Source organism: Colletes gigas, unplaced genomic scaffold (assembly GCF_013123115.1).
Source record: "Colletes gigas isolate AHSC1104 unplaced genomic scaffold, ASM1312311v1 Colletes_gigas_Sc00029, whole genome shotgun sequence".
Taxonomy (NCBI): domain Eukaryota; kingdom Metazoa; phylum Arthropoda; class Insecta; order Hymenoptera; family Colletidae; genus Colletes; species Colletes gigas.
The window spans coordinates 1,466,009-1,493,792 of record NW_025106658.1 but is presented as its reverse complement, the minus strand read 5'-3'; the positions used below and the strand labels follow the sequence as shown (position 1 = coordinate 1,493,792).

The 27,784-nt window shown below is 42.0% G+C and overlaps 1 protein-coding gene across 1 annotated transcript in view; it reads left to right on the top strand.

Moving 5' to 3' along the window:
• The first annotated feature begins 418 nt into the window (after positions 1 to 418).
• LOC122401899 (mannosyl-oligosaccharide 1,2-alpha-mannosidase IA-like) overlaps positions 419 to 27,784 on the top strand; it is a 667,988-nt gene continuing 640,622 nt past the window's right edge. Inside the window, exons 1-2 of the mRNA XM_043404324.1 lie at positions 419 to 1,203; positions 5,337 to 5,558. Coding sequence (XP_043260259.1) covers positions 811 to 1,203; positions 5,337 to 5,558 — 615 coding nt within the window. The 5' untranslated portion in view covers positions 419 to 810. The remainder of the gene's footprint in view (positions 1,204 to 5,336; positions 5,559 to 27,784) is intronic.

Below are 27,784 nucleotides of genomic sequence, written 5' to 3'. Positions count from 1 at the left end.
AAAACATCGTGGGAGTGACGAAGACACCAAGAAGACACCGTCCTGGTGTGCGATCTACTAACACTGATTTCGAGTCGCAAATACGTTTTTGCCGAGTAAGTTTTTAAATAAATAATATATTACAATTTAAAATAAAACATAGAGGATTTGCGGTGTATTTATAAATGAGATCCTTACGTATTTTAATAATTTTGAAATCTTTAAATAATCTCGATCGATTGGTTATTCCAATGAAATTAATCGATTAATGTCCGTTCAAAAATAATAAAATTTATGGAATTTTATTTTCTGTCTCACTTCCTCTTGTGATAATCTCTGAATCTGTTGATAACGTTGCGAGTGACAGGAAAATGGTAATGGGGTCCCGGGACCCCAGAAACTCGGGCCGAAAAATTACATTAGGTGAGAGGTCTATTCATTTACTTCGTCTGTGCTAGAACCCCATAAAAATGGGCCGAGAAAGTAATTAAATTGGATGTAACTCGTATACCTCGTTTATGGCGTAAGTTCTGCTCGTACACTTCGTCCGCGGTCGTGTATCGACCGGAGAAACCCGAATGGTATCGTGTCGACCAATGGCGGAGGAGGTTCGTTCACGTAGTTGGCGAGTGAGTCGCGACCAGCTGATTGTCGCTCGCGTTGCGTCCAAGTGTCAAGTTCGGCGAGCAGGTGGTGCTCGCGTGCCACCGTATTCGTAATGGCGTGCGACGGCTAGGAAAAGGGCAACAACGCGCACGAGTTCTCGGGTTTTCGTCTGTCGTGAACACGTTAAGTGCGATAGTGAGTGCGTGACGTGACGGTATCGTTAAAATGACAACGTCGTCGACCATTCTGCCGTCGTATCAGCGGTTCGCGAATGGTGCACCGGTCCCCTTGCTCTCGAGACGGTCGTTTCGTCCGCGTGAGAAGTACCTGATTCTGTTGGTGTTTTTGTCGTTCGGAGTCGTGTGTTTCGGAACGTTCTTCTTTTTGCCGGATTTCCGTTCCGGCACCAGCGGCGTGGCAGTGAACAGTGTTTATCGCGTGTACAAGCACATGCAGAAAGCGGGCCCGGAGTTACTTATACCGGCGCCACCTCGTTTGCAAGGGGGTCTGAAGGGCCCCCCCGAAGGGTCTGGATGGTATCCACACGCCGTTCCACCTGGACACGAGGGTGTCGATCATCAGGATGTGCATGTCATCGAGGACAAGCTGAAGCTTCAGGTCCGCGCGAGTGTTGTCGTCTCGACGTTGCGCTTCTTTCGACTTTCGATACTCGACTATCGAATTACTAACCGTTCGAATTCGTGGCGCCTGTCACCGTTCCAGTGACATTCGAGACTCGTGTCACTCGCTTTCACATCGATTCGATGTCCGCCACGGAACGATCAGAAACCGTCCGTTTTACTTGCGGTATCGTTTGTTTACATACGACCATTTAAACGTATCGCGGACACACGTGTGCGCGCGTAACGGGTCCAAAAGTTCACACGGTCTTGTGATTCCTCGAAACCATTTTGTTTACGACTCTACCGCGTGACTTTCCGCTGGTGTTCGTCGTAACTGTAACACTGTCATCGCTCGAACGCCATTCACACGAACGGGTAGACGTCTATAGAATATTCACCGGACGATGACGTTCCCGTCACGCTCGATTTCGTCGCCTATCGATCGTTTAATGATCGCGGCGTGGGCTTCCATTTTCGTATGTTCGATCGTTTGCGTAAATTGCGCGGGACACGCGAAGAAACGAAACATTCCGCGTGACTAATTCCACGAAACGTCCTACCTACGTCTCTGGTTGCGTAGCGGAATATTTATAGTACGGTTCGAAAGTCTGAATTATTGCCCGTTCGATTGCGTTGTTCCGTCCGATTCCCCGACGTTGTATACGGGCACGTTATGACGTCGTGAACAACGATTTAAACGCGTAGGGAATTGCGAAACGTAACTGTGTGAACCTCGTTGACCGGGATCGAATTATCTAATTTTTCATCGCACTGCAGCCAGTGCTACGCGAGAACGATTTTTATCAACGCTAATAGACTTTCCCTCTAGAATTTCGGAGCACAATTTCCGACGCATCGACGCGACCCTCGTCGAGGCACTTCACTCCCACCGACCTGTATATGTATAGGGTGTCGCGAGAAGTTAGCATTCGTCCAACGTACTTTCACCGATCGATTCGTAGCAAAAATTAGATACGTATTAATGGAATAACGATATATGTAAATAATAAGGTATATCAATAATATTAGTGTATTATTTTTCTAATGAAAATAATATTCAGTTATAAGTAATAGGAGTGTTTTAAGTATCATGGAACTTTTTTCGTTAATTTTTATTTAGGATCTGATCGTAGATCCTAATTTGATTTTCTTATATGTTAGGTTGTCGCAGATGGAATGGCTATAGTTTTATTAAAAATATTATTCATCAATGGGAATCTGATTTAGCAGATTCGATACAAATAATATGAATTATTTTAATAGGAGTTTCTGGAGGTCAAAATAAGACGAAAATCAAGAATACTAATTTGTTGATGGACGCTTCGTTAAAAAGTTATTAATGTTTAAAGTTCCGCCAGTACTGAATTTTTTTCTAGACAGGGGGTAGGATTTTGGGGATAGGTCTATTCACCAAAAATGATTGCAATTGACCCCTCTAACTAAATATAATTTTTTTAGTATGATTTGAAATTTTTTAATTTCGTCTAAAAATTTCAATACCTACTCGAATTTTTATCTCGAAAATGGGTAGGATTTCAGGGATATGTGTATCCACCAAAAATCATTGTAATTGACCACCCTAACTAAATATAATTTTTTTAGTATGATTTGAAATTTTTTAATTTCGTCTAAAAATTGCAGTATCTACTCGAATTTTTATCTCAAAAATAGGTAGGATTTCGAGGGTATGTCTATTCACCAAAAATGATTGTAATTAAGCCCCATAAGTGAAAATAATTTTTTCTAAATGATTTCAAATTTTTTTATTTTGTCGAAAATTTGTCCACTTACTGAATTTTTTTCTCGAAAATGGGTAGGATTTCAGGGATAGGTCTATCCACCAAAAATGATTATAATTGAGCCCCGCAACCAAAAATAATTTTTTCAGAACGATTTAAAATTTTTCACTTTTGGCGAAAATTTGTCCACTTACTGAATTTTTTTCTCGAAAATGGTTAGAATTTCGGCGGTGTGTGTATCAATCAAAAATGATTGTAATTGACCCCTGTAACCAAAAATAATTTTTTCAGAACGATTTAAAAATTTTCATTTTTGTCGAAAATTTGTCCCCTTCCTGAATTTTTTTCTCGAAAATGGGTAGGATTTCAAGGATATGTGTATCCACCAAAAATGATTGTAATTGACCCCTGTAACTAAATATAATTTTTTCAGAATGATTTGAAATTTTTTAATTTAATTTTTTAATAACTTTTTAATTTAGCCTAAGTCAAGAAATTGATATTCTTGATTTTCGTCTTAATTTGGCCTCTAGAATCTCCGTGACCGAACACCTTGTATATTTTATCGATTTCTTTTAGATCACCAACGTGGTATACTTTGAAGCTAAATAAATTATAATTAAATATTATAAATCGACAGTAATATTTCCTGATCTTAATATATCAAATTTTATACCACTTTGTATCCAACACGATCGAATTAATTCGCGCTTTATTAGCCTTTAATGTGACTAGTTCCATTGAAGCTATCTTTATACAAAGTAAATCTTATCAATCCAGATTGCAAATAGCGATTATATCATCGCGCCTCGCGTCTCGAGCAATCTTAAATATGATTAATTTTATCAGAAATAGAATGCAATAACATAAACTTGCAAGGCGGCTTATCATCGAAATGTTGATTAGGAATACAAATGAAATCATCTACTTCGGTAAACAGCACACGAGAGAACACTTTCTAATAAAAATTTTGTCAGTGATAAGTAATCAATTTAGTAAACACCAAATACTTTCAGAACTCGTAACGTAAACACTAATTGTTAAGATAGTACGTTGCAACTGTACTGTATACAATCGTTTGATATGTAATTAGTTAACACTTTGACGGCCGCGACATCATTTCATCATACATTCAACTTATTACATTTATAATAATATTCCTAGCATCTTCGTGTATCTCACTTTGGTCTACAATATCAGTGCCATTAAAGTGTTAATTAGAATAAGCAACGTGTCGATTACCTGAGCGTACAGCTTAGAGGAATCGAAGTTATTGCGAGTAAGATATCGTTGCAAACTGATTCGTTTCGAAAGATTATGTATCAAATTAATTCCATGTCGCGATGTTTGCACCGTGCAAAATACGAAAAGGATCGAACTTGCAAACGTGGACGAACTTTTGAAAAAGAAATCTGCGCCGCGTCAAGCGCAGAACCGGTGGCTTAATTGGGCGCGAAAGCGTTTAATCGCAGAACGAGATTAAAGGCGTCGTGAGGTCGAGGTTTCTCTTTTCTTTCGCGTAAATCGCGGCGGCTAGGTGGTCGACACGAGGGTATCGGCGGCTTTCTTCGGCCATAAGCGAAAGAAGCGCATTTCCGTCGAGCCGAGATTGCATTTGGACGCCGGTATTCAGATAAATACGCTTTGGTACCCGGGCGAACCGAGGAAATTTGATTTTCACAGACCGAGATCTCGATGGACCGCCCGGGCGTGTCGCGAATTTAGTATTAAAACGCGCGTAATAGCGGACCCCGGACGGAAATTGGGTAGAAAATGGGTATCTGACGATGGGACGAATGCCGTCGAAATTATTGTATTGTAAGCGAAGGGATGTTTCGAAATGAATGGAATCGTTTGTTCAATAAATGGGAACGTTCATGCACCGAAGAGATTGTGTCGCAAATTACTGACCTCTCCAGCTCAAGCATCCTAAAACCTTGAACGATCGTTCAGATTCATCGATTCCAAGCAATTTTATCATTTCGTCTGCCAATGCGATTGCCACATGTGTTTCCAGCTCGAACATTCTCGTTGTTTTGCAATCAGATACCCATTTTAGCCATTCGCGATCGAATGAACATCTCATAATCTTAATCTTCGTAAACAATTATTCCGAATACATATATCGGAGTAACTGATCGTATTATTCCGTACAATGTTACCTCGATGTCTAGTCATTTTTGCGTATAGAATATTTTCGTAACAATTATTCCGAATACGAATACGTGTAATTATATTTCATTAACTTTTTCATCGAGTTGCATAGGGTTTGATCTTCGATTTGATTGAGACTTCGCGACGAAGTAATTGAATAGACCCGTAATTGTTTGAGAATGATCGTCGTCCAAGAATCTCGAACCGCGATACGACCCGAGTCTTCGATTTTTAGGCAAAGATCGACGAAGCGTACCAGCTACAGAAGACTCTGGAAAAACCGGAAGTGATTGGTGATTCGCGTGTGCGTGCGAGTAGTTCCTCGTCTTTGGCCGTTCACCGGAAGGATGACGTCCTGGAGACGGTGCCACCCGCGCCGGCGGACAAGCTTCCTTTGACCGTCGGCGGAGAGGACAAGGACCCCGTCGCCAGGGAGCGGAGGGACAAGGTGAAAGAGGTGAGTCTTCCTTTGCATTGTTTAAAGTTTACAGGAGGATACGATTACATCGTCCACGGTGAAGGCGCGTTACGACCGGATTAACTCGCCTCGAACGATATTCGAAATATCTTCCTTGCTCGACCAAGGGAAATAATCGTGTAAAAGCGTTGGTTGGTGAAATAATTGACGAAATCACAATTGTATACTTGTTACAGTGAAACACCGAAATCTGGAGAATGTCAACATTCACATAGTCGCTTAGTGTATGTCCGGAATATTTGCTAAACACCCTTATTTCTGACTTACACCGGTAAATGTTGACATTCACCATGCACTAATGGTGAGAGTTGAACATGTTGGAGATTTATATTTTCTTCTCCGTAATTCAGTCGCTATAAAACGTCACAAGGGTGACGTAACATTTTCGCCTCTCTTTCTGAAAGGATCTAACCCAGACCTAACCCAGATCTAGTCTAGATCTAATCCAGACCTAACCCAGATCTAATCTAGATCTAATCCAGACCTAACCCAGATCTAGTCTAGATCTAATCCAGACCTAACCCAGATCTAGTCTAGATCTAATCCAGACCTAACCCAGACCTAACCCAGACCTAACCCAGACCTAACCCAGATCTAGTCTAGATCTAATCCAGACCTAACCCAGATCTAATCTAGATCTAATCCAGACCTAACCCAGACCTAACCCAGACCTAACCCAGACCACTCTATTATTAAATAGGATTTTTGAGTCATATAAAATTATTTCATAAGAATTTTATTGTATACCAGGTCTGGGTTAGGTCTGGGTTAGGTCTGGATTAGATCTAGATTAGATCTGGGTTAGGTCTGGATTAGATCTAGATTAGATCTGGGTTAGGTCTGGATTAGATCTAGACTAGATCTGGGTTAGGTCTGGATTAGATCTAGACTAGATCTGGGTTAGGTCTGGTTTAGGTCTGGGTTAGGTCTGGGTTAGGTCTGGATTAGATCTAGATTAGATCTGGGTTAGGTCTGGATTAGATCTAGACTAGATCTGGGTTAGGTCTGGGTTAGATCCTTTCAGAAAGAGAGGCGAAAAAGTTACGTCACCCTTGTGACGTTTTATAGCGACTGAATTACGGAGAAGAAAATATAAATCTCCAACATGTTCAACACTCACCATTAGTGCATGGTGAATGTCAACATTCTCCAGATTTCGGTGTTTCACTGTAACATATTCACAAGACTCTATATAGAGAAGTTGACAACGTGCACAGCACTTTTACAAAGCCCAAATGGCACCAATACAACGTCTATTGTACCATATCGAATTTCCATATTCCAACGAAAAGTTTAAGTTATTTTTTTTATTTTTTCCAGGCTTCATTGACGAACCCTCGTCAGCGTAGAGTTCACGGAGATAGGCGAAACGCGGTTTTGGTTTCCGTTTGCCAACTAAATTTCAACAGTTTCCGATTCCACGGCGACTCTGTTTCGTTGTTGCGCCGGTTTCATTTGCGTATAAATGAGAATACAGTATGCGCATTCATGGATATTCCGATTAATGGGGGTTCGAGGGGCCGGGGGAACGCCGCGCGTTGGTAAATCAGCGCGAAACGAACGATGGGCTTCGATGTGATTTCGATTTGCACCTAATAAAAATGAAATTGTCGGCAAATCGCGGAACAAAATTAGCGCGAGACCGGGCGCGCGTGGACGCATTGAATAAGCAGTAAAATGTTGCCGTTGAAACGTACTTTTATTACGTTCCCGCGTACGAGTAATAAACTCCACGGCTGGAAGGCAGGAAATGAAATTAAAAATTCTCGACAACGCGATATTTACTGTTTACGCAGTATCGATTAATGAATCAGTCGTTTTTCTTTCGTATTTTTGTCCAGATCTGAAAGGGTTAATTGATATTGCAGTCGAGCTAACAATCGATCGTATTTTGCTAGCGTTATAAAATAAACGGAAAAATATTATACGTCATTCAGGTTTCGCGAACATATATTTCCCAAAGTTTCCCTCTGTCGACGGATACAATTTAAATTTCCGTTTTGTCGGTCGAATGTCCAATAATACTTGATACTTTATTCGCCGGAATCGAATCCGCTTTGGTCATAATATTTTTGACGACGATTTCGCCTCGCGATATTCCTATTCGACGGCTGTTCATCGAATTTCCATGCGTGTACGCTCATTTTCGTAGCTTATGAATGGCCCGCTGCGCCATTATCTATTTATACGTCCATTAAATCTTTCAAACCCTCCCTCGAGTTTTTCGTTGTTTTTTAACATTCCGACAACACAGCGTGTCATCGATCCGTGCCTCGTAGCGATACTTTTTCCCGAACCGAATATTCGAACGTTTGTATTCACTTCCCGAAATCGATAGCACGTTTCCAATTCATTATAATCCAATAGAGAGAACAAAACAAGTGTTTTTTACTGCGCTTTAAAATATACGTTCGAATCAATCGTAAAATAAAAAAGAAATAAAAAGACAAACTTTTACGTGTAATTTAAGTAGCACGTATATCAAAATAATAATCTTTCAGAACGATCACGAGAGACGTAAATTCGTGTCCAACTTCAAAACGTGTTATTAATAAAATTCGAAAAATTGGTTAAAATTTTCTTCGTAATGTACGTAAAAATAGCTAATTGTAAGATTTAGCTGCAACTTTGCGCGCTTACAGTGAAATATGACGTATTTAAAGGTGTAGTGTCGTTAAAAAAATTGTTTCCACGATAAATTGCATCCGCATCGGTACCTACACTTTCACTCCATCCGTCGTAAAGAGAAAACATGTATTTTTTGGCGTTTAACGACGCGATTCGTCCGCGTGATTTCGCTCTAATCGGCATCTTTACGCTCGCCATTAAATTTAATAGGCTCTATAATCGCTAATGCGAATCCACGGCCGCATTTACCTTTGTTCCTTCTATCTCTGATTACGGTCGCTTGTTCATCGCTGGCCAGATTGTTGTGCACACGGTAACATGCAGTCGTCTCTGTGCGAGTGCATCTGTAATCATTCTGAAATTCCCGTAGGAGTCCTTTCATAATTGACGATCAACCTGCACTAGAAATTCTCTCCGGAAAAACCGTTTAAACGATTTTCCAACGCTGTGTCTTTCGAGGCCGATGTTGTTTACTTAGAACGTTTCGCAACCTTTCTTCGTTTCGACTCGAGAGAGCGAACGTAACCTTTTCCAGTCGCTTCAAAGACACTTGCCTGTTTTCATTTTATCAACGAGAAAATGAAACTTTTCACGCGCTCAAGTTTTCACAAGGGCCTCGTGTCTCTTAGTGGTGCACCAGTGACCGTTTGAGGGGATTAGAATTTTAAGGGGAGCCAAAAAATCGAAACTTTACGCGAGTTTCATTGGGAACTTCGGTAATGGCTTTCTTAACACCTTTCTTTAAAGAAAGTTTCGTAGAAAAGGCAAGAGAACACAGTATTTGTGAACTATGGAGACATGGTCTTCGTATGAGGCGCCTAAGCATTATTATATCTTTTTATGAATACTGTTTCATGCTAGTAGATATTTGAACTCGTTGGAGAACAAAGAGAACTGGATCATTCGTGTAATAGAAGTTCACTGATTCTCCTCGCTATCAATAGAGAATTTATGTTCAAATAATTGAATGCAACAAATTATATTTCGCATCAGTAGAAAAAGTATATGTTTCATAACAGTAGAAAGTCGAGAGTTTTCTCTGGAATCAAGAGACAGAGGCCATGATTTCTGTAAAACGATCAAATAGTAACATTATTGGAGACACTGATTACAGTGGACAAGTTAATTATAGATGGAGTAAATAATGTAGGAATTGACCGTCGAGTGAAACTCACATTTTATTATTAATTTCTCCATCGAGTTCGAGCTTTCTGGGTATCCAAGGTCCCACACAGAATTTCTTAAAGGAACTGTAAATTTCCATGATCGTTTATTTGTTAGTAAACACTATAATCTTAGCATTAGTCACCATTATTAAGAACAGGACAAGTCAGTGCCAATTAGACTAGGAATCGAGCTTTCTGCGTGTCCAAGGTCCCACACAGAATTTCTTAAAGGAACTGTAAATTTCCTTGATTGTTTATTTGTTATTAAACGCCATAATCTTAGCATTAGACTCCATTATTAAGAACAGGACAAGTCTCTGTCGATTAGACTAGAATTCTAAATCCTCTGTGATCCTATCACCTATCTGATCTTTGATACGCTACTAAGAGTTTTTTAGACTCGGAATAACTAGCCTTTTCATCCTAGTCTTAATCCCAAAGGCACGTTCTCCAGCCCTGCTAGACTTTAGTCGACAGAAAGACGTTTTCTCTCGAGTTTTATCGGTGGACAGGACCCAAAGGCGCCGAGATCAGTCTCGTTTCTTCTTAGCTAGTTCGATTATAGAGGAAGATGATCGACGCGCTCGAAACGGGTTCCCCGCATCTCGTTGCGAGCCAAACGCGAACCTGATTTAGACGGTCTGGGAATAGAGAGGGATCCCGATCCGGGGACTTCCGCAGACAGGTGCGCCAAAGCATGTTTTCCTTCAATCAGACCACCAGGAGGACGGAACTGTCCCTTGGGACAACCTGTGCACGTTCACTTGCATTTTACAAACGAGCATCGATGAACGGAGTATTAAGAAACGTGGTAGGGACTGGGGAAGGACCTTCGAAGCCCATTATTTTGTCCAATAATATAAATAAGTGTGACTTAATGGCTTTAGGGTACGTCAATTCCCTTTGTAAAATAAGGTGCATTGTCGGATGACCAAATCAAGTAGTATTAGACTAAATAATGTGTCCAACAATATAAATTGTTGGAACTCCCAACGCTGATCGTTCGATCATCTAAGGATCAAGCGCGGAATAGCTCGAGAAACAGGGAGAAAGATAACAGGAAAATTTGCAGAGACGAACGATCCATTCAGTAAGGGCCGATTCGTTTGTCGACCATTGTGGAAAGCTGCAGCTGCAGTTGCGGAAACCGTGGCAGTTTCCATTCCGACATCCCGTTGCAACAGCAGCGGAATCCTCCGTAGAGGCATATCCGGTTTTCGGAACAGATGAGTCGGCGCTCGGTTTCATGTAAACTGCGGGATCGGATCTATCGGGGGGAGGCGTCGATTCCGAATCCCATTTCGCCGGTCCGTTTCCGCCGGCCGGAATTAAATGGGCCTCGTGAAAACTTTATGACGCTAATCATGCGCGTATTCTAATCGCGAGGTCCCGATTGAAACGGACGTTTCGTTGCGTTTTAACGCGGGATCGCCGGGTGATCGATGAACCGCTACCGAGGGGGACGTTATTGGTCCGTGTAATTGAAAATGGGGATTGAGGGATCGGATCGCGTTGAAATCGAAAACCGGGATATCGAGCCTTTTTAACGAGTTCGTTTTTTCTAAACATCCCTAGTCGATACATTTTTATTTTTTATATATTATCGCAGTGGCTCGTATCGATCCCACGAATTTGAAACTCCGTTTGCGCGATAAATTCCCGTCTACTTTTCCCGGCTGGCTCGTCGATTCGCGTTAATGTTTTTATTGCGAGCAAAGGGTATCGATAGCTCATGCACGCCTGCGTAAATATGCACTCCCCTGTTCGATCGAACGAATCAATTTGCCTTTTCACCTTGCCCGGGGCGTGTTTGTTTACGGTGAAAAATAAAATCATAAAAAGCGCGGCTTGTATCAGCGAGGCTCGTTCAATCGTTTTGTCGCGTTGATCTTTTTAAATCGGTTTAATACGGCTTTCCCTGTACGCCTCGCGGTCGACATTGAAATCCTTCCATTAATGTAGCGTTGTTTTTTCAAATTAAACTAACTTTTGGCTGCCTGATGATTTCAGTCGAGCGTGAATTAAAAAGGCAATCTCGTCACAGGATTTTCTCTTTTTTTTAAAATCACTCTGTATAGAGAAGTATTTTAAAACGTTTCGTGTTTCGATTACAATGCCTTTGATCGAACGTTACCGCGATCGAATGAAAGACTGATGAGTTGGGTAACGTGACGCATGGGCCTAACTGTCGCCAGAGGGGTGTCAATATGCGTGTAATAGCGGCGGGAAATTGCCGTATGTACTATGCAACGAATGAAATATTCCGAAATAGGTTGGCCGTTGTAACGCGGCGCTTGTCGTGCATGCAACCGGTGAACGGCTCCTCGGTTCTCGCTTGAAATTAGATTGCACTCACGTTACTCGCGGCAAAAGTTCACGGCACCGTGCGGTTTAACGGTTCCGCCGTGTTCCCGGCTAGGTCAGGCATACGTGCTGCATGCTCGCGTCGATGTTGGAATCGAGTTTGCGTGCCACGCATCGCGAGTATCCTCTCGCCCGCGTGTTTCGAGTTATTCAGCCTCGATTTGAATCTGGCTCAGCCGACTGGCACGCGACTCTTCGATACGCTAAATTCAATCGCGATTTTCACACTGTTCTTCTCAACATAGAAATGTTTCAAACCATACAATATAGTTATCTATTAAAGAGAATACAAAAATTCAAAGTATAAGATGCTTTTTCACGCGAAAAACATCGAAAAAATCGGTTTTTCATTTTTCCTACTACGGCGCACCCTACCAAAAAATCTGAAAAAATTCAGGGAGATAACCAATGACAATACGCATTTACAGTAATTATAGAAATCTAGTGTCTCGAAAGCTTCAATACGAAATCCGTATTTTTCTGTGTTTTTTTGCGTTTTCAATTTTTCACGTCTAGGATTTGGAATCGAAAAATCGGAAAAAATTCTCAAACACGTATCTCAATAACCACAATGCACCAGATTTTTTTCATAATTTTTCTACTCGATTAAATAGCAGAAATAGGCACAAATTCGTTAATCCGAAAAAATCGGTTTTTGATTTTTGCTACTACGGCGCACCCTACCAAAAAATCTGAAAAAATTCAGGGAGATAACCAATGACAATACGCATTTACAGTAATTATAGAAATCTAGTGTCTCGAAAGCTTCAATACGAAATCCGTATTTTTCTGTGTTTTTTTGCGTTTTCAATTTTTCACGTCTAGGATTTGGAATCGAAAAATCGGAAAAAATTCTCAAACGCGTATCTCAATAACCACAATGCACCAGATTTTTTTCATAATTTTTCTACTCGATTAAATAGGGGAAATAGGCAGAAACTCGACTGGCACGCGACTCTTCGATACGCTAAATTCAATCGCGATTTTCAAGAGAAATTTCAACACTTGGGGATCACTTCTTTACCTTTTTCTTTTCATTTCCAACGCGTTGAGTACTGAATAAATTCGTTCTATACTGGAGATTCGAAAATACTCCGATTAGAAAGAGAGTAGCTTCGTTCAAGAACGATAGATTCTCATATAATTTCAAATTGCAGATAAAATTGAGTTCATCGAATCTAGAGGAATCAGGTTGAAGAATAGCCTGGTTCCAAAAAGGCTAACTTATGTGACTATAGTCTACTTTGGGTCAGATCTCCTGTTGCCTAAGGCCATCATATTCCATCTCTTTTATGGTATTGCGACTACAAGGACAAACGCGTTTGCGCTAATAGGAATGTAGTTCAACCTTCGTCGATTCTCTAATTGCCAATGAAATCTATCATTATCGACGGTCGTTAACAATACTTTTCTTCCTTGCAAGGTCAGTCGCTTTAAAATGAAACTTAATTAAAAAATTCAACCGCACATAATAACATTTTTGTCGGTGAAAATCGCCAATGATCTTCGATCGTCTCACGTGAATGGCAATCGTTTTGGTGGATTCAGACAGCGTTAATGGCCCTCTAGACAGCCATGGTTCGCGAATAGAAAACGTTTCTGCTTAATTCGAAGAAATCCGCGAGATCCAAGCGTGACGGAACGTATTTTGGACGATTACGCGAATTTGGGCGCGAATCGGCCCCCCGATTTTCCGCAATTATTACCATCCTGTGCCATAACTACGCCCTTTTGCCACTTCATACCTCGTGTGCGCGGGCTCTTATAATGAAGGGCAGTCACGGCATCGTTACGGGTCGAGCACTCGTTTCAACTTTCGCTTCGAAAACTCCGCTTTTCGCCGGAAGCGCGCTGCTTCGGAACGCGTCGAAATCACGCCACCTGTTTGCCGAAATAACGGGCCCAGAAAACGCCCCTGCACGCGAGAAATTCCAGCCCCGGCGAAAATGCTCGATGATATTTATTTAGGATCGACGGGGACTTTGGACTTTGAGGTTTGAACAAGGGATTCGTAATCGTTGCCTGGATCGCGTCGCGAAAGTTTGGGTAATCAACGCGAGGGGTTGGTATAACCGACATTTCTAAACTCTGGAAAGAGATACGGTTTTGGCAATTTAGATTGCAGATGCGATTGCAAATCCACGCGCTTGCTAGAATAAAATTGGCGAGGTACAACTTTCGTTTCATCGCGGTTCAAGATTCGCCAAACGAAGGCGGAGAGAGTTTTTTTTAAAACAAAGAACTCTGTTCTTGTTCCGTGGAGAAATAGATTACTAAATTGCATATCTTTAGAATATTTTTGCACGAAGAGTCACCCCAGCGCGTCGAACGTAAATTTATTGCACACGCAGAAGTGCACCGCGTTATTTATGGCACGACCTGATTCAAACGTCTACGTTTCATCCATTTTCTTTTTTACGGGGGTTAAATTGGTCCAATACGGCCGTGCACGTAATAGGTATTTTGCTCTAGCTATCGCGGGGCGGCTGATCAAGATTTTTTTCGTGAAAGCACCGCGTAAACCTCGGTTTCACCCGGTGGCCAATTTTTATTGGATCAGCGGCGAGATGAATCTCGTTTAGCCGGCGCGTATCCGTAAAAATTTATCGCCGGCGATATCACGTCGATGTAAGAACGGCCATGAAGGCGATTTTAATGCTTCCTATGGCGGTTTTCAGCCCGAGCTACAATGTGGCGGTGGTAAAACACACGTAAACACGCGCGTACCCCGATATCGACTCGCCTTCCGACTACCGGGCCGTATCGCTTCTACGTGTGCGGAACACGGAATGGAGACGTTTTATTGGACGTTATCCCGGGTCGTTTGTAATCATTTCGCGGGATCGGCGCCGCGTGGACTTGAAAAATGGAAGACTCGACGAGGGGGGAGGGATAAAATGAATCTGCACTCTATTCAGATTTTCCTCGTCGAAGTAAATCGCCGTTGGTCTTGTTTGTAGCAATCGGGAATCTGTCGATCCTTTTCATCCTAACGTGGGAGTTCGAAGAAATTATTAGCGTCTACGAAACATAAGATACAAGTGTTTTTTATTAATTCTTGCAACGTTAACGAAGACGCATCAAGTCTGCTTTTATTCTAATATTCGGAATAATAATTGTACACCTACTCCGAGCAGCATTTATTACCGTATCTCCTTTGTCCCGAAGCGACATCCATTTATTTAAGGATTTCAAAGCCCTTTGTTCGCGCGGCATCATTTTTTTGGGATTAAATGTTTTTGTATAGGGCGTGGGTCTCGGAACTGGGACGGGCTATAATTCTTCTCTAAACGGAGATAAAAGAAATTGCCCGAGGACGTTGAATAGCTTCTCCGCGGCGCGATAAGTGGAGTGTGCAGTTTCGGTCGTGTCTAAGTTTACTGTATTTTAACGAAACGCTGGGTGGACATGAAACGTACCGAAATCGCGATCGAAGCCATCGACTATCAATATTTTCTAGCCTTCGGCCAGTCGGGACAGTTACGCAAGTTTCGCTCTTTCGTTTATATCACCTTCCCCCCCCATAAAGTTAGACAGCGTCGATAAATCCGCAAACAAAAGTGGATTATGACCGTTCCGGCGTGGCTTTCGTTCGCACCTTTTATCGCGGTACGAATGCGCCCATACACGAGATACCTGGGCGTTCGAAGTGCATCGCAGGAATTTGAATATCGAGCGTTCGCCGGGCGAGTTATTACGTCCACCGGTTCCCCTGTCTCGTTCCTTTTGAACGCCACCGCGAGCGGATGCCAGCTCGTAGGCGTGTTTCCAACCACCCCCCCTCACCCCCCTAACCAAGCCTCCATCCCCCTTTGTTTTTTGCTTTTTAATATTCCGCTTTCGTTCGATCGCTACCTTTTTGTCCCGCGCTGTCGGCGACGGACAAACAATCGGCAGGAAGTAAACAGGCGACAGGCCGAAAGAACGAAAAATTTCGCGTCGCTCGACCGGAATTTCCTATTAACCAGGCGTGTCCGCGTTTCAATAACACCGGACCCTCGACGATTATCCGTCGTCTCTGTGTACATAATGAAGACCCAAACCCGGGGAACACTTTTTTTCCTCCCGAAAACCAAAACAAACAGTTTACGCGGCGTCGGAAGAAACAGTTCGGCGATTTGTTTTGATTTTTCACTTTCAACTCGAGTTTGAATATTTATAGTAGGATTCAAGGATTCGAGCATTCCGTTGGTCGAATGTTTTTGGACGATAGACTAATTGAATAACGGTGTTTGCGGGCAGGTACCCATTCCGAGCGAACAGCAGATCGTAAACTATAATTCACACGTCGGACAAACCGCGATGCGTTCTCATTATTGTCACGTTCGCACGAAATGTCAGTAATGATCGATATTATATAGCGGGAGAGTCGCGGGGAACAAAGGCAGGGCGAGGCAGGGGTGAGGCATGTGGTTGTTAAATGCAAATATCGCACACACTTCGCGCGTTATTGTTCTCGCGTTTCCAACATTTTTCCACAGGCTTTGAACGGATCGCCATAATAGCCGGATAATTAAACATCGTAATTACGCGAGAAACTCGTGAACTCGTCGATCGAACTTTGATATTTTGCTAATAGCTTTCTAATAATCGACTCGATAAAGTAGAACTATCGTTCCCCTGTTTTCTACTATCTTGAAGCAAAAGTTAAATCCGTTTCTTCAGATTTTCTTCCGTCCCCCCCATGACAGATCGAAGCATTAACTCCGGTTAGGGGGGAAAAGATACTGATTCCACGGCAAACAGTACTTGATCCGTCTCCATCGTAGGCTCGCCACGATTCCACTTACCGCGGCACCGTAGCAATTTCCACGAGGCGGTAATCTTCGACGTAACGTTCTTAACCGCAAATCTGCCAGAGATAAATATCATCCTGCAGCGTCAGGCTTCCGTGAAAAATGGGGGCTTTCTCTACATAACAATATTCAGCCGCTGAATACCTAGCGCGGCAAAGAAGATTCTACGCTAACTGGCCTCTCGCGGGAAACCAAAAGAATGCTGAATTCCTCGGCTCGGACGTCGCGTTAAGCAGGCGTACACGAAGACGACCGATGAGCTTGCCTATTAGTAGCTGGCCACTGGTACCGGGGAGGTTTATTTGCGCGCTTCAACGCCGGAAAGGTTGCCAGTAACGAATGACGACACGTGCATACGTAGAACCAGCGTCTCACCTTTGGCGAATTCCCCGTTCGCGTTCTATTCGAATACCTGTTTAGATCTTCACTCTTTGACTTACGTTTCGCGGCATTAATTATCCTCTCGGAAGGAAAACATTCGCAGAGAATCCAACCTTAAAAAATCTATCGAAGATTTCACCGGTTAACCTACGATTTAACTTCAAATAATTTTAAAAGCCTCGAAAAAGAACAGATTTGTCTCACGAGTAGCTCGTGAATGTAAAAGTGTGTTGATTCTACATGAAAAAATAAGTCTAAAATATGGAATAAAAATTTTTCACGTGGGGCTTCGTTTTCCAGAAAATTTGCTTTGAATTTCCACCGGGTAACACGTAGAACTAGTAACGAGTAGGACTAATTAATGTTTAGAAATATTTTCTGATCGTTTGCGCCGTGTGTTTAAACAAATTGAATGGATTTCCTCTTGATCCGCGACTGAAATTAATTTCAACTGCGCGTCCGGATAGAATTCGCGCGATAATTGAACGAAGCTTGCAGAAAATTCGACGAGGTTTCGTACGGGCATTGTTCGGGGATAACGCGAGCTTTCTGTATCGCTGCGATGCATTGGACGTTGGGTCTCTTTGTAGGAAGCATAAAGGTACGTTGGAAAGGCTTTTCGTTGAAATTCGGTCGCACGTAGTTATTTAACTGCATTCTAGTCACTTTATAACGATCATCGGGGCCATTAAAATTATGCAGAGATTAACTGTCGTTAAATCATATTACGAGGTAATTAGAGGTGACCGCGACGCAATCTGAATCCATCCCGCATGGATACCACGAAAATAGCTGCCCGAATCCGCAGAGTCCATTCAGCCCCTGGATTATTATCCTGCTGTCAGCTATGAATATGTTGGAAACCGAAATCTCGACCGCACAATTATGCCGATGTCATTCATTTATTTCCCCGGTCGGCGCGCCGACCAGAGCACCAAAACGGATTTCCGCGGCGTTTGTGCACGGGCTGTTTCAAAGGCTCGAATAACCGTTCTTCTGATCCACCACGATCGTCGTCGCTGATATATTTTATAGCCGAACGCGACAATACTCTGTTTAGAAAAATATTTTGTTCGTTCACCCATTTATCATTCCCAGCGTTTCTCGAGATAATAGAATTTCACGCATACACTTTTCCTTTTAATTTATGCAATCTTGAACGCTATCTTTCGCCATTAATCGTCTGGATATGTTACCACCAAAAAATACAAAATGAGATTTCCTTATTTATCGCAGCTTTCAACGTGAAACGAAATCGCGTTTGATTGGTGTAATAATAAAGTATGTTAGATCAGATTCGTTTAACAGTAAAGTATAACCAATTTTAACTAGGTAGTAAATAGCGAGAGTAGTTAATGTACACGTTCCAGGGCAGTAAATTATGGCTGAAATGTAGTATGATATGGTAACTCTTCTTCTCAAACTTGTTTCGAACTAACACCGTAACCATCTTTCAATCAAGTCACGGCTCGTGCCTCGTGTAACCTCCTTCCTTTCGCTCCGTGAAGTGTGACTTTACAGAGCGTGCTCGTAAAATTAGGCTTAACCCTTTCGTCGCTTAATAAAACGATAATGTTAATAAAGCGACCGCTTTTTTAACTATTGAAATTAGTTGTACTGCTCGAGGTGGTTCTTTCTCTGAGCTTGGGTTTTAAATTTACTATATTTTAAATTTATTATAATCAAAAGTAGCTTCTCTTTGATACAGTCCTCTATAGACACGTGAAATTTGTTTTGAATAATTGCACTCATGTCACATCATCTCAAAATCATTTGAACATGATTCTATTATAATCAAAAGTAGTTTCTCTTTGATACAGTCCTCTATAGACGTGTGAAATTTGTTTCGAATAATTGCACTCACCTCAAAATCATTTGAACATGCCTCTGTTTAGTATCGTTCCCATCACGAGAATTTCGTGAATTCTATCGAAGCAGTTTCATAGTTTAAAAGTAAAGAATGTAAAAATTGTACGTTTCTACGTAACTTTCGTGTTAGCAAAGCTAGGAAATGGCAGGGATAACTTTGTAACAACCTGAGGGACCAAATTTATTACAATCTGAATAGCATTACAGTATTTGTTTAACGAACCAAGAGATTACGTCCTAAACAGTTTATCTTAGACGCCTGCTGTGTAGTCTTGACCGTGCTCTGTTGGACTGAATAGTTTGGTATAGTTCGACAACTTAGGCAAACTCCCTGGGGGGATGGTTTAAGTGCGATAGGGATGAGACAGAGGATGAAACGTAGAATTGCGAAACTACTGTCTGACCCTTTCTCTCAAAAAAGTAACACTACGGGCGTATCAACATATTATATATTTTCCACGAATATCATAAATTAAAAGAAAAGTAAACTGGTGTTCTCAGACCGCAGAGCTATTTTCTAAGTTATCGGGGTTATACTTTTCACTTTGCTGGTCGTCGAATGGACTAAATTGTGAAAGGGTTGGGTGAAAGTACAAGAGGAGCAGTTTGAAACACCGAAATGCATCGATCGTGCAGACAGTCGAGAAGGCGAGAGTCTCGCTTTCGACTCGCGCGGAGGCGAGATCGCCGTCTGTGAAAGGATGCTTTTTTTTTTTTATTTCAACAGTGAGCTCGATGATCTCGCGACCCAATTCCACCGCGAAGAGTCGGAAGTTTCACGGAACGCTTTCGTTTTCGCTCTCGTGGCCAAACTGTCCGGATTTCTCGAAACGTGATCAAAATTAACGAACATTAACATAATTCAGTACTAAGAGAAGAGTAGGTAGTTCCATCTCTATCAGTGTGATGCAATAAAATTTATCTCTTCTTCTTTAAATCTTGAACTATTCTTGGAAGGAAGCAGTTAGCGAAAGTTGAAGAAAAACTGCAAACAAAACGTCCAGCACTCTTCGTTCAAAAGGACACTTTGATGGAACAATGTTAGGCTACTAGTTTCTTAGACTCCGCCATCTAAACTACGTAACAGCGTCCATGTTCTTATTCGATATGGTGTCATCGTAAAAAAATTCCATAATCGCGGGTTTTGGCCACGTTTCGGAAGGTTTGTTGCGCACATTCGCGGCGCGGTGCGATCGATCCGCAAAGATGGCGCTCGGTGTCGTGATCGCGTACCATACATTCAGACTTTCGCTCCCGCGAAGCGAATATCTTTCCTAGAATTCGTATCGTAGGAGTCTCCAGGACGCCTCCTTTCTCGCGGAGACCTTACCGACAGTCGGTGGAGCTTTCCCGTGGCCGCTCATCGGGAAGAACCATTACCTCGTTCGCTGTTTCCACCAGGGATGCTGGATCTTCCAGAGATGGCATCGGGACTCTCGCAGAGAGCATTCCATCTCGCGTGTTGGCGAATATTAATGCCCTCCTCGTTCAAGCAGAAGTTTCCCTCCAGGTGTCTAACTTTCCACGCGTTGAAACTCTTTCGGGTTTTCGGGCACGTGCAGCTCTGGCGTCAGATGGAACATATTAGCGGTATAACGAGAAACGGGTTCCCTTCGCGTATTCTCCTGATGTGACTTGGTAATGACGCGACGAGCATTCGAACTTGGACCACTGCAAGTCGCGATGAATGCAATTGACTGCTGATGTGGTGCCTGTAACTCGTATTAACATCAGATTCAGACAAATAACATGCTTGACCTGCTTTTAGAAGAATAATTCTCCTCTTTTGAGGTCGTTAGATAGATAGTTATTTTAAATACATCTCTATTTCGAGGCTGTAGGCTCTTCAGAGTTTACTTCAAGAAGGTATAGTGCTTCTACATACAATTCTAAACACTGACAGAGACAGTATGCTATATTATCCAGAGTTCGACTTCTCGAATATCTTAGTATCTTAGTTGAGAGAGAGTTATGAGTACATGAGCGTAGGTGTTCTAAGTTATTCTAATCTTACTTCCCTGTATCCAGTTTTCGTAGCAACAGGATTTTTTCTTTAAATTAAATCGAACAAAGGTGTGCATAAAACACCTACGTTACGTCTTCGTTATTGATCCAAGGTACCGGAAATACAAAGGCACGGGCCTCTGGTCGTATCAATCGAAATTGTAGAACCTGTCCAGCGATAAATCGTCACGTTCGGTCGTTTCTATCGCGTTGCGCTGGTATATGGAGCGTCGTTTTGCTCGAAATGGTCTAAACAGATTGAAAACAGATTCGGTAGAATTTATGCAAGCAACACTTCGAATCTTGAGAGTAGTTCGATCTCTGGACAGCACGCGGCATGTAGAGTGCATCCGTTATTCCAGGGTTGTCCGTTCCACTGGGACGCCGGATATTCCAAAGATGGTACCAAAGCACCGAGACTACGGAGTCCATAGTGACTCGATGGCACGCGAGCTTCCCTCTTTGACTGGAATATTAATATCCTTTGGCTGCAAGCGGTCTGAGGGGACGCATAAAGCGAGAGCGGAGGGACAACTCGGGAAAACTAACCCGCATTCCCTGCCCGACGAGAGCATACGTTGCTGCGGCTTGTTAGAAATTCACGTCCACGTTTTATGGCGTGCTTGTAATTTAACGACAATTAGTTTTGAATTAACAGCGGGACGAAATCTGAATCGGACAGCCTCGTTTCGCGAATTCTCCGCTTCTCTGGTATAAACGTACTGCCTCGAAAAAAGAAAAACTAGGAACTGGTATTAAGTTTTAGATAAATTCAGTTTCATTACTGAAAAAAATGAGTTAAAATTTTATATCAGAGCCATCGAAGTGTAATTTTGTTTTGCAAAGAGCGTAGAAACAGGCAGCTATTTTTACGAACAACAACACGAGAAAATCGATAACCGACGCGAGATGAAAATGTCCGTTCGAAGAAAGAGAAGGCGTTGATAATGACGCACGTAATTTATCATCCCGACAGGATGAAATTCTCGTTTTTTCCCCCCTGGTGCTTTTTTTATCAGCCGGCTGATAAATGCAGATTGTTCGGAGTGGTGTTCCAAACAATTTCCGTAGCGGTCATGAAAGTTTGTACGCTCGAGAAGCCATGGTCTCTATTACATCCAGCTTCCGTCGACTTAAAGTCGATGGAATTGTGGAAACGAGTTTAAATTTACATTTCATTCCGGGTGTCGAACCCACCTGAAAACGACGGAGTTAAGAACTTTCCGAGATTACACGTCGATTCACCATTAATCAACAGAATTAACATTTTCCGTTTCTCCTCGGGAAGGAAAGTATTCCTCTCGTCCATGTTCGTTTAATAACGATTCTTTTTTCATTTTAAAAAGGCACTTACGCCTGAAAAGTTGATTCCTACAAGCAGATCAAATCGTAGATGTTTAAGTTCGAAGTAATAAAAATATCTGTTACGTATAGCGATAATATATTCAGTGAACGCGCACGTCAGGGTGGTTTATGAAGATTAGAAATGGTAATTTCAGTTTGGAAGATAAACAGCGAAACGGAGGGTCAATCAAGATTAATGACGACGATATATCCGCGTTAATTGAAAATGATCCACGATACATTGCGCGAGATATTGTCAGAATATTAAATATTATAAGGATGGAGTAGTTCTTTCGTGAATGAATTTCCGCAAAACGTCACATGATATTGCGTCGAATTTGTTACAAGACATAACGCTTTAATTGCATTTAAATACACTCTCGAGTTTCAAATATCATTTGCTGAATAAATTTCTCGTTACCCGTGAAACTGACGTTTTATTTTCCCGGCGAAACGTTACGAAGTGGCTGTTAATTACGTGTTCGTTTTCTCGATACAATACAAGGTGTTCGATCGAACCGATTGCGTAATACAAGTGCTTTAATTGATTACTTAGAGCCGCGGACGCAAAGGCAAGTTACAAGAGCTTGTTATGAAAGGCAATTGATCTTTCGCGTTTGCATTAAATATACTCGGGCCCCGCGATACCAGGGTGTACACCTAAATCATTCGAAATGCGTGTTAATTACGTAAGCGGATAAATTTAATCCGAGTTTGCAATCTGATCACCGTCAGCACACCGTAGAAATATCGGATTAATTATTACATTAATAATTTCTCGGGCTCCCCGTTATCGTACATTACTAGAAAGACATTCTGACGCCGTATTTTCCAGTTTTTAACACTCTCGCGATACAAGCAATCGGTACGGTAAATGCAAGCATAATTTACGCGATTAGATTACTCTCCAAAAATACCAGATCCTGTATAATGGACGAATCAATTTCCATATCTGTTCTATAAATAATTCTCGTCATTCGTCGCGCGAAAAACGCTGGAACGTCGTTGAGTATAGACAGTTCTACGCCATTAGGAGAACCTAATCATGGGTCATCGAGTTTGGAACTGCGGAGGGCAGATCTAATGGCCGACACAGAAGCATGGCGACTGGTTCAGACCAAGTGGCGGATTTGCTCCAGTACTTCGGAGCTCGATAACCCGTGATTAAGTGGCTATTCGTAATGATACTTTATGAGCTATCGCCTAGGACCGATTCCATTTTCCACGTGAGCTAACGAAGTACCGATCGGGCCAATTTAACCACCCACGCGCGACAATCGATACGCGCCGGCTTTTATCCAACTTGGAATTGCAAAAAACTACGCCATAAAAACGGACTGCAAGGTGCTGACTCCTAACTTTGATCGATCACTAGCTTCATTTCGTCTCTAATTAATTTTCTACGTTGAACTGTAAGAATACAATTTTTAAAAAGCAACTCTTGTTCCATCACATCTTTTCGACCGATTAAGCCTTCTGTTTTCGTATCAAAATGTTTTTTATCGGGCAAGAACTGCGACCATGTAGTTGCATAATACTTTTGCGTTTCGTTCTCAATCTGAAACAACGCTATAGAAGAATTTATTCGAGTTTCGTGCCTCGTATTATCTCCATCGCCTTGACCACGTTCAACTCGTAAAGCTTGCGTTGGCCAGTGCGAGTAAACAACCGCGAATTACCGTAGGAAAAAGTTTTTCGTAAATTCCGCCGCGGAATTTCTTAACATTCCGATCGCGCACGAAACCATACCACGTATTTTTCCCCGTCCAAGTTACGTGTGTTGGTTAACTAGTTTGCGAACGGTTAGGCGTCACTTGAACCGCTGTCTAGTTTAATTAAAGCTCCAGTAGAATTACACGTGATAATACAGAAACCTTGCAATGTTTGCCTCGGAGACCGCCGCGGGTAAAGCGAGTTCTCGTATTTCGTAGATATGATAGCCGGGGGGTGGTTGATGGGTTAAAATTTAGTCTAAGCAAACAGAACCAAAAACAAGCTGCAACGATACGGAGGCAACCGTTCCGGAATATATAACTTGCCGCTCGTAATTCCACGGAAAATAATACGAAGTTCAAACCACCGGATCGATGGAATTATTAACGCTGGTAAAATATTCTAAGCAACTTTCCACGGGCTAAATTCGAGAGAGTCAAATGTAATTAATTGCAGTTTATAATTGTGTTTTATCGTACTCCAATTGTGTAATCAATAGGAATTGCGTACAGAGTTAATGGAGATGTTAAAATAAATATAGAAGACAGGATAGAAAATAGAAGGCGATATAGTCATCGGATAGAGGATGAAATACCCTTTAAAATGAGTGGTTTTTTGTTCACTTTTCGTTGTTTACGTCGCGAGGTCATTGACCTCACGTGACCGTAGTAAATAGTAAACATTGCGTCACTTAAAATTACTCCTCTACATAAATTACGATATCTCGAAAACAGAAAGTGGAATCGACATGAACCAAAAATCATTTTAAAGGGGAGGCTTTGCTACTTCTAACAGTGGCTCAATAATGTAGAAAACACTACTAGTTTCGGAGCTTCATCATTGCTACATATTTCCTATTTACATCGGCTAATCAGAATTTGATACCAATTTTTTTACAAAAAAATATAAATTTGAATTTGACCTGTTGTGTTAGGTTTAGGGTTAATATTCGTCGAGATTGAGACCACGATCATAGTTGGAGAAATTTTTCTGGTGACTTTGATGAACATTGGGTTGCGAAGGTTGCATTTTTGCGTCGATCTTTCTTGTTTCTGTTATCGCGGGCGAAAATTAAAAAGTTGCTCGCGCCGGGACGTGAAACGCGGCGGAAAATTCGCGGTCGTGGGCGAATAAAGGTTGGGAAAGTTCCGGGGCGGGACAAACTCCGCATCCAGGCCGCGAGCCCGGCCAAAAACGCTCTTACTTATATCACGGCAATCCGGCGAAGTGAAGTAATTTCTCCGCCGCCTGGAGAGATCTTCCGGTGGCGGATTTCTTTCGAGCGAGGGACGAGCTTCGGAGCCAGCCCCGTAATTGCATTTCCACGGAATCAGCGGCACCGCGGGGCTCGCGTTATTATCACTGGGGATTTCCGCGCCGGGTGGTAATCGGCCCGAGGAAAACGCTCGATTCAGCCTTCGAGTTTACCTAAATTAAGCCAATTGTTGAATGAATCCCATTACGTCGCCGGGCCTGTAAGAGATCCCGCTCGGGACGACGTCGTGATTGTTTCCACGGGAAGACGAAATATCCCCCTGAAAAGATTCTCGGGAACAGTAAGAATAATTAGAACCAGCAACGTCCAAATCAGGCAAGATATGGTCCCCGCGAATAAATTTCCTCCATTTTTACCCGCTTGGAAAACTAATTCGTACTTGGCAATATCGGACGACGATTTTTTTCTGTTGAAAGTCCTTGCAAAACATACATTACGTTTGAATACAATCTATCGAGATTGATAATTTGAGATAACTGTTGTCACTGGACATTGAACTCGTTTTGTATTAACACTTTACCGACCGATAGCCTATTAATCGACTGTTTTACCGGCTAACGCTTACCGACTGATAGCCTATTAATCAACTGTTTTATCGGTCGGCGTTTACCGACCGATAGCCGATTAATCAACCGCTACCGGTCGGTAAAGTGTTAATATCTGTTATTGTTATTGCAAAAATAATTGATTCATAATCAGCGAACCTAATACGGAGTTAACGATAGCTGATGGTATTTTTCGTGCTTTATTCTAGTATTTGTAGCGTTAACGAGATCGCGTATGGATATGGAATTGCACGAGGTTGCGTCGTGCGATCCATTTCGGTCGTCCGTTCCTTTCCGGGGGAAATAATTTTTAGCGAAGAATAGGAGTGGCATCGGGGAAAGACGTACGATGCAGAAAGCGTCACGACATTCCTGTGGGGAACTCTCGGTTGGTTCTTGGGGGTTACCAGGGGTCACGTCGTAGCCTTGCTCGTCCGCTTTTGGTCCCCATTTGTCACGGTGACGTTTGCAAGCGCACCCCTCGCGTCCAGCGCCTGGGATCGCGCGCTACGTGCGAGGTAATCGCGCGAGAAGATGTAAAACGCATTCGTCAGGCTCCGGGGACTTCCGTGTGAAATCCTTCGACAGAAACTGCGACCGCTATCGGCTTCGTTCGCGGTAAAAATGACCGGTGCTCGCTGCCCCGTGGCTGATAAATAGGATCTCTGGATCGACGAGCCCTCCGCTGATATCGACGCGAAGACGCTGAATCGTCCAAACGGAATGGAAACCGCGTCGTTGCGTTTGCTACCGAGTCCTTGGATAGATATTCGATAGATGCCTTCGAGTTTAATTTAATGTTTCATGAGATTGAGAATTTTTATGCGTTGAATGGCGGCGATTTTCTAAATTCACACACGTGATAATTTTGGCTTTGATGATTTTTTTATCGAACGAGAAAAGTAACGTTAGAGAATAGCTGCTTCTGCCCTTTTGGAATCGCTGGGCGTATAAATCTCGCGGTCTCGAGTGCTTGTATTCCTAGTCCGTCAAAGAGATCTTCCTCAAAGATTGCTTTCCTCGCAGATGCTTGTAAATGATTGCAGCTTAGGACAGAACAGTAAAGTTAAGAAATTGAATAATAGATTACTGTCAATAGATTCTATCGCAAGAATTGTAATGTCAGATCCGCAATTCTGAGCAGCCTGCGTCTTCGGTGCATTCCTGCGATAGCAAGAGAACAGAGATTTACATATGAGAATAGAACGCAACGCGAAGTTACGTCCGAGAACTGTAAATTGAGCAAGTTGACGAAGGCATGTTGTCGCAAGACTGGAAATTACGTTATCAGTTGCACCAAGTTTGCCAAAACCAGAAGTCACTGAGCTTTCGAGGACCTGGCAAATAATTTATATTTCTACCATGAATCTCAACGATCAAATATTGTTATCATAGACAATATAATAACGCACGAAGCAGCTAGAGATAGAAAACAATTTTATTGAACAGATTTTCTATTATTTTGATGCGTCGATGTAATTGCAACTTGCAACTGCACCTTTTTGGCAAATGTTACGTTTCATTATTCGTAACTAGACTGCGGACGTTTATGCATTTATGGGAAATTTTAATCCTCAAAAAAATATTTGAAAAATAGTAAATTGGTAATTAAATTAAAAAATTTCAAATCGTTCAGGAAAAATTATTTTTGATTGCGGGAGTCCATTAGAATCATTTTTGGTGAATAGACATACCCTCGAAATCCTACGCATTTTCTAGAAAAAAATTCGAGAAGGTGTGCAATTTTTGGCAAAATTAAAAAATTTCAAATCGTTCTAAAAAAATTATTTTCACCTGCAGGGGTTAATTACAATCATTTTTGGTGAATAGACATACCCTCGAAATCCTACGCAGTATCGAGAAAAAAATTCTTTACCGAAAATATGTCTGACCATACCATTGATATGTTTCACTGAAATTTCAAGCAAATCTTTAAAATGTCATAACTCCCGAACGGATTGGACGATTTTAATGTTTCAAAAAGCAAACGACGCGTATTTTGATGGACAATATGTGGAAATTCCAAAAATATTCGAAAAGTTGTTCCTTGACCCCGTGAAATTACAAAAACCCCATATAAAATGGCCCAATTTTCAAGCCGCCATAACTCCTACAATAG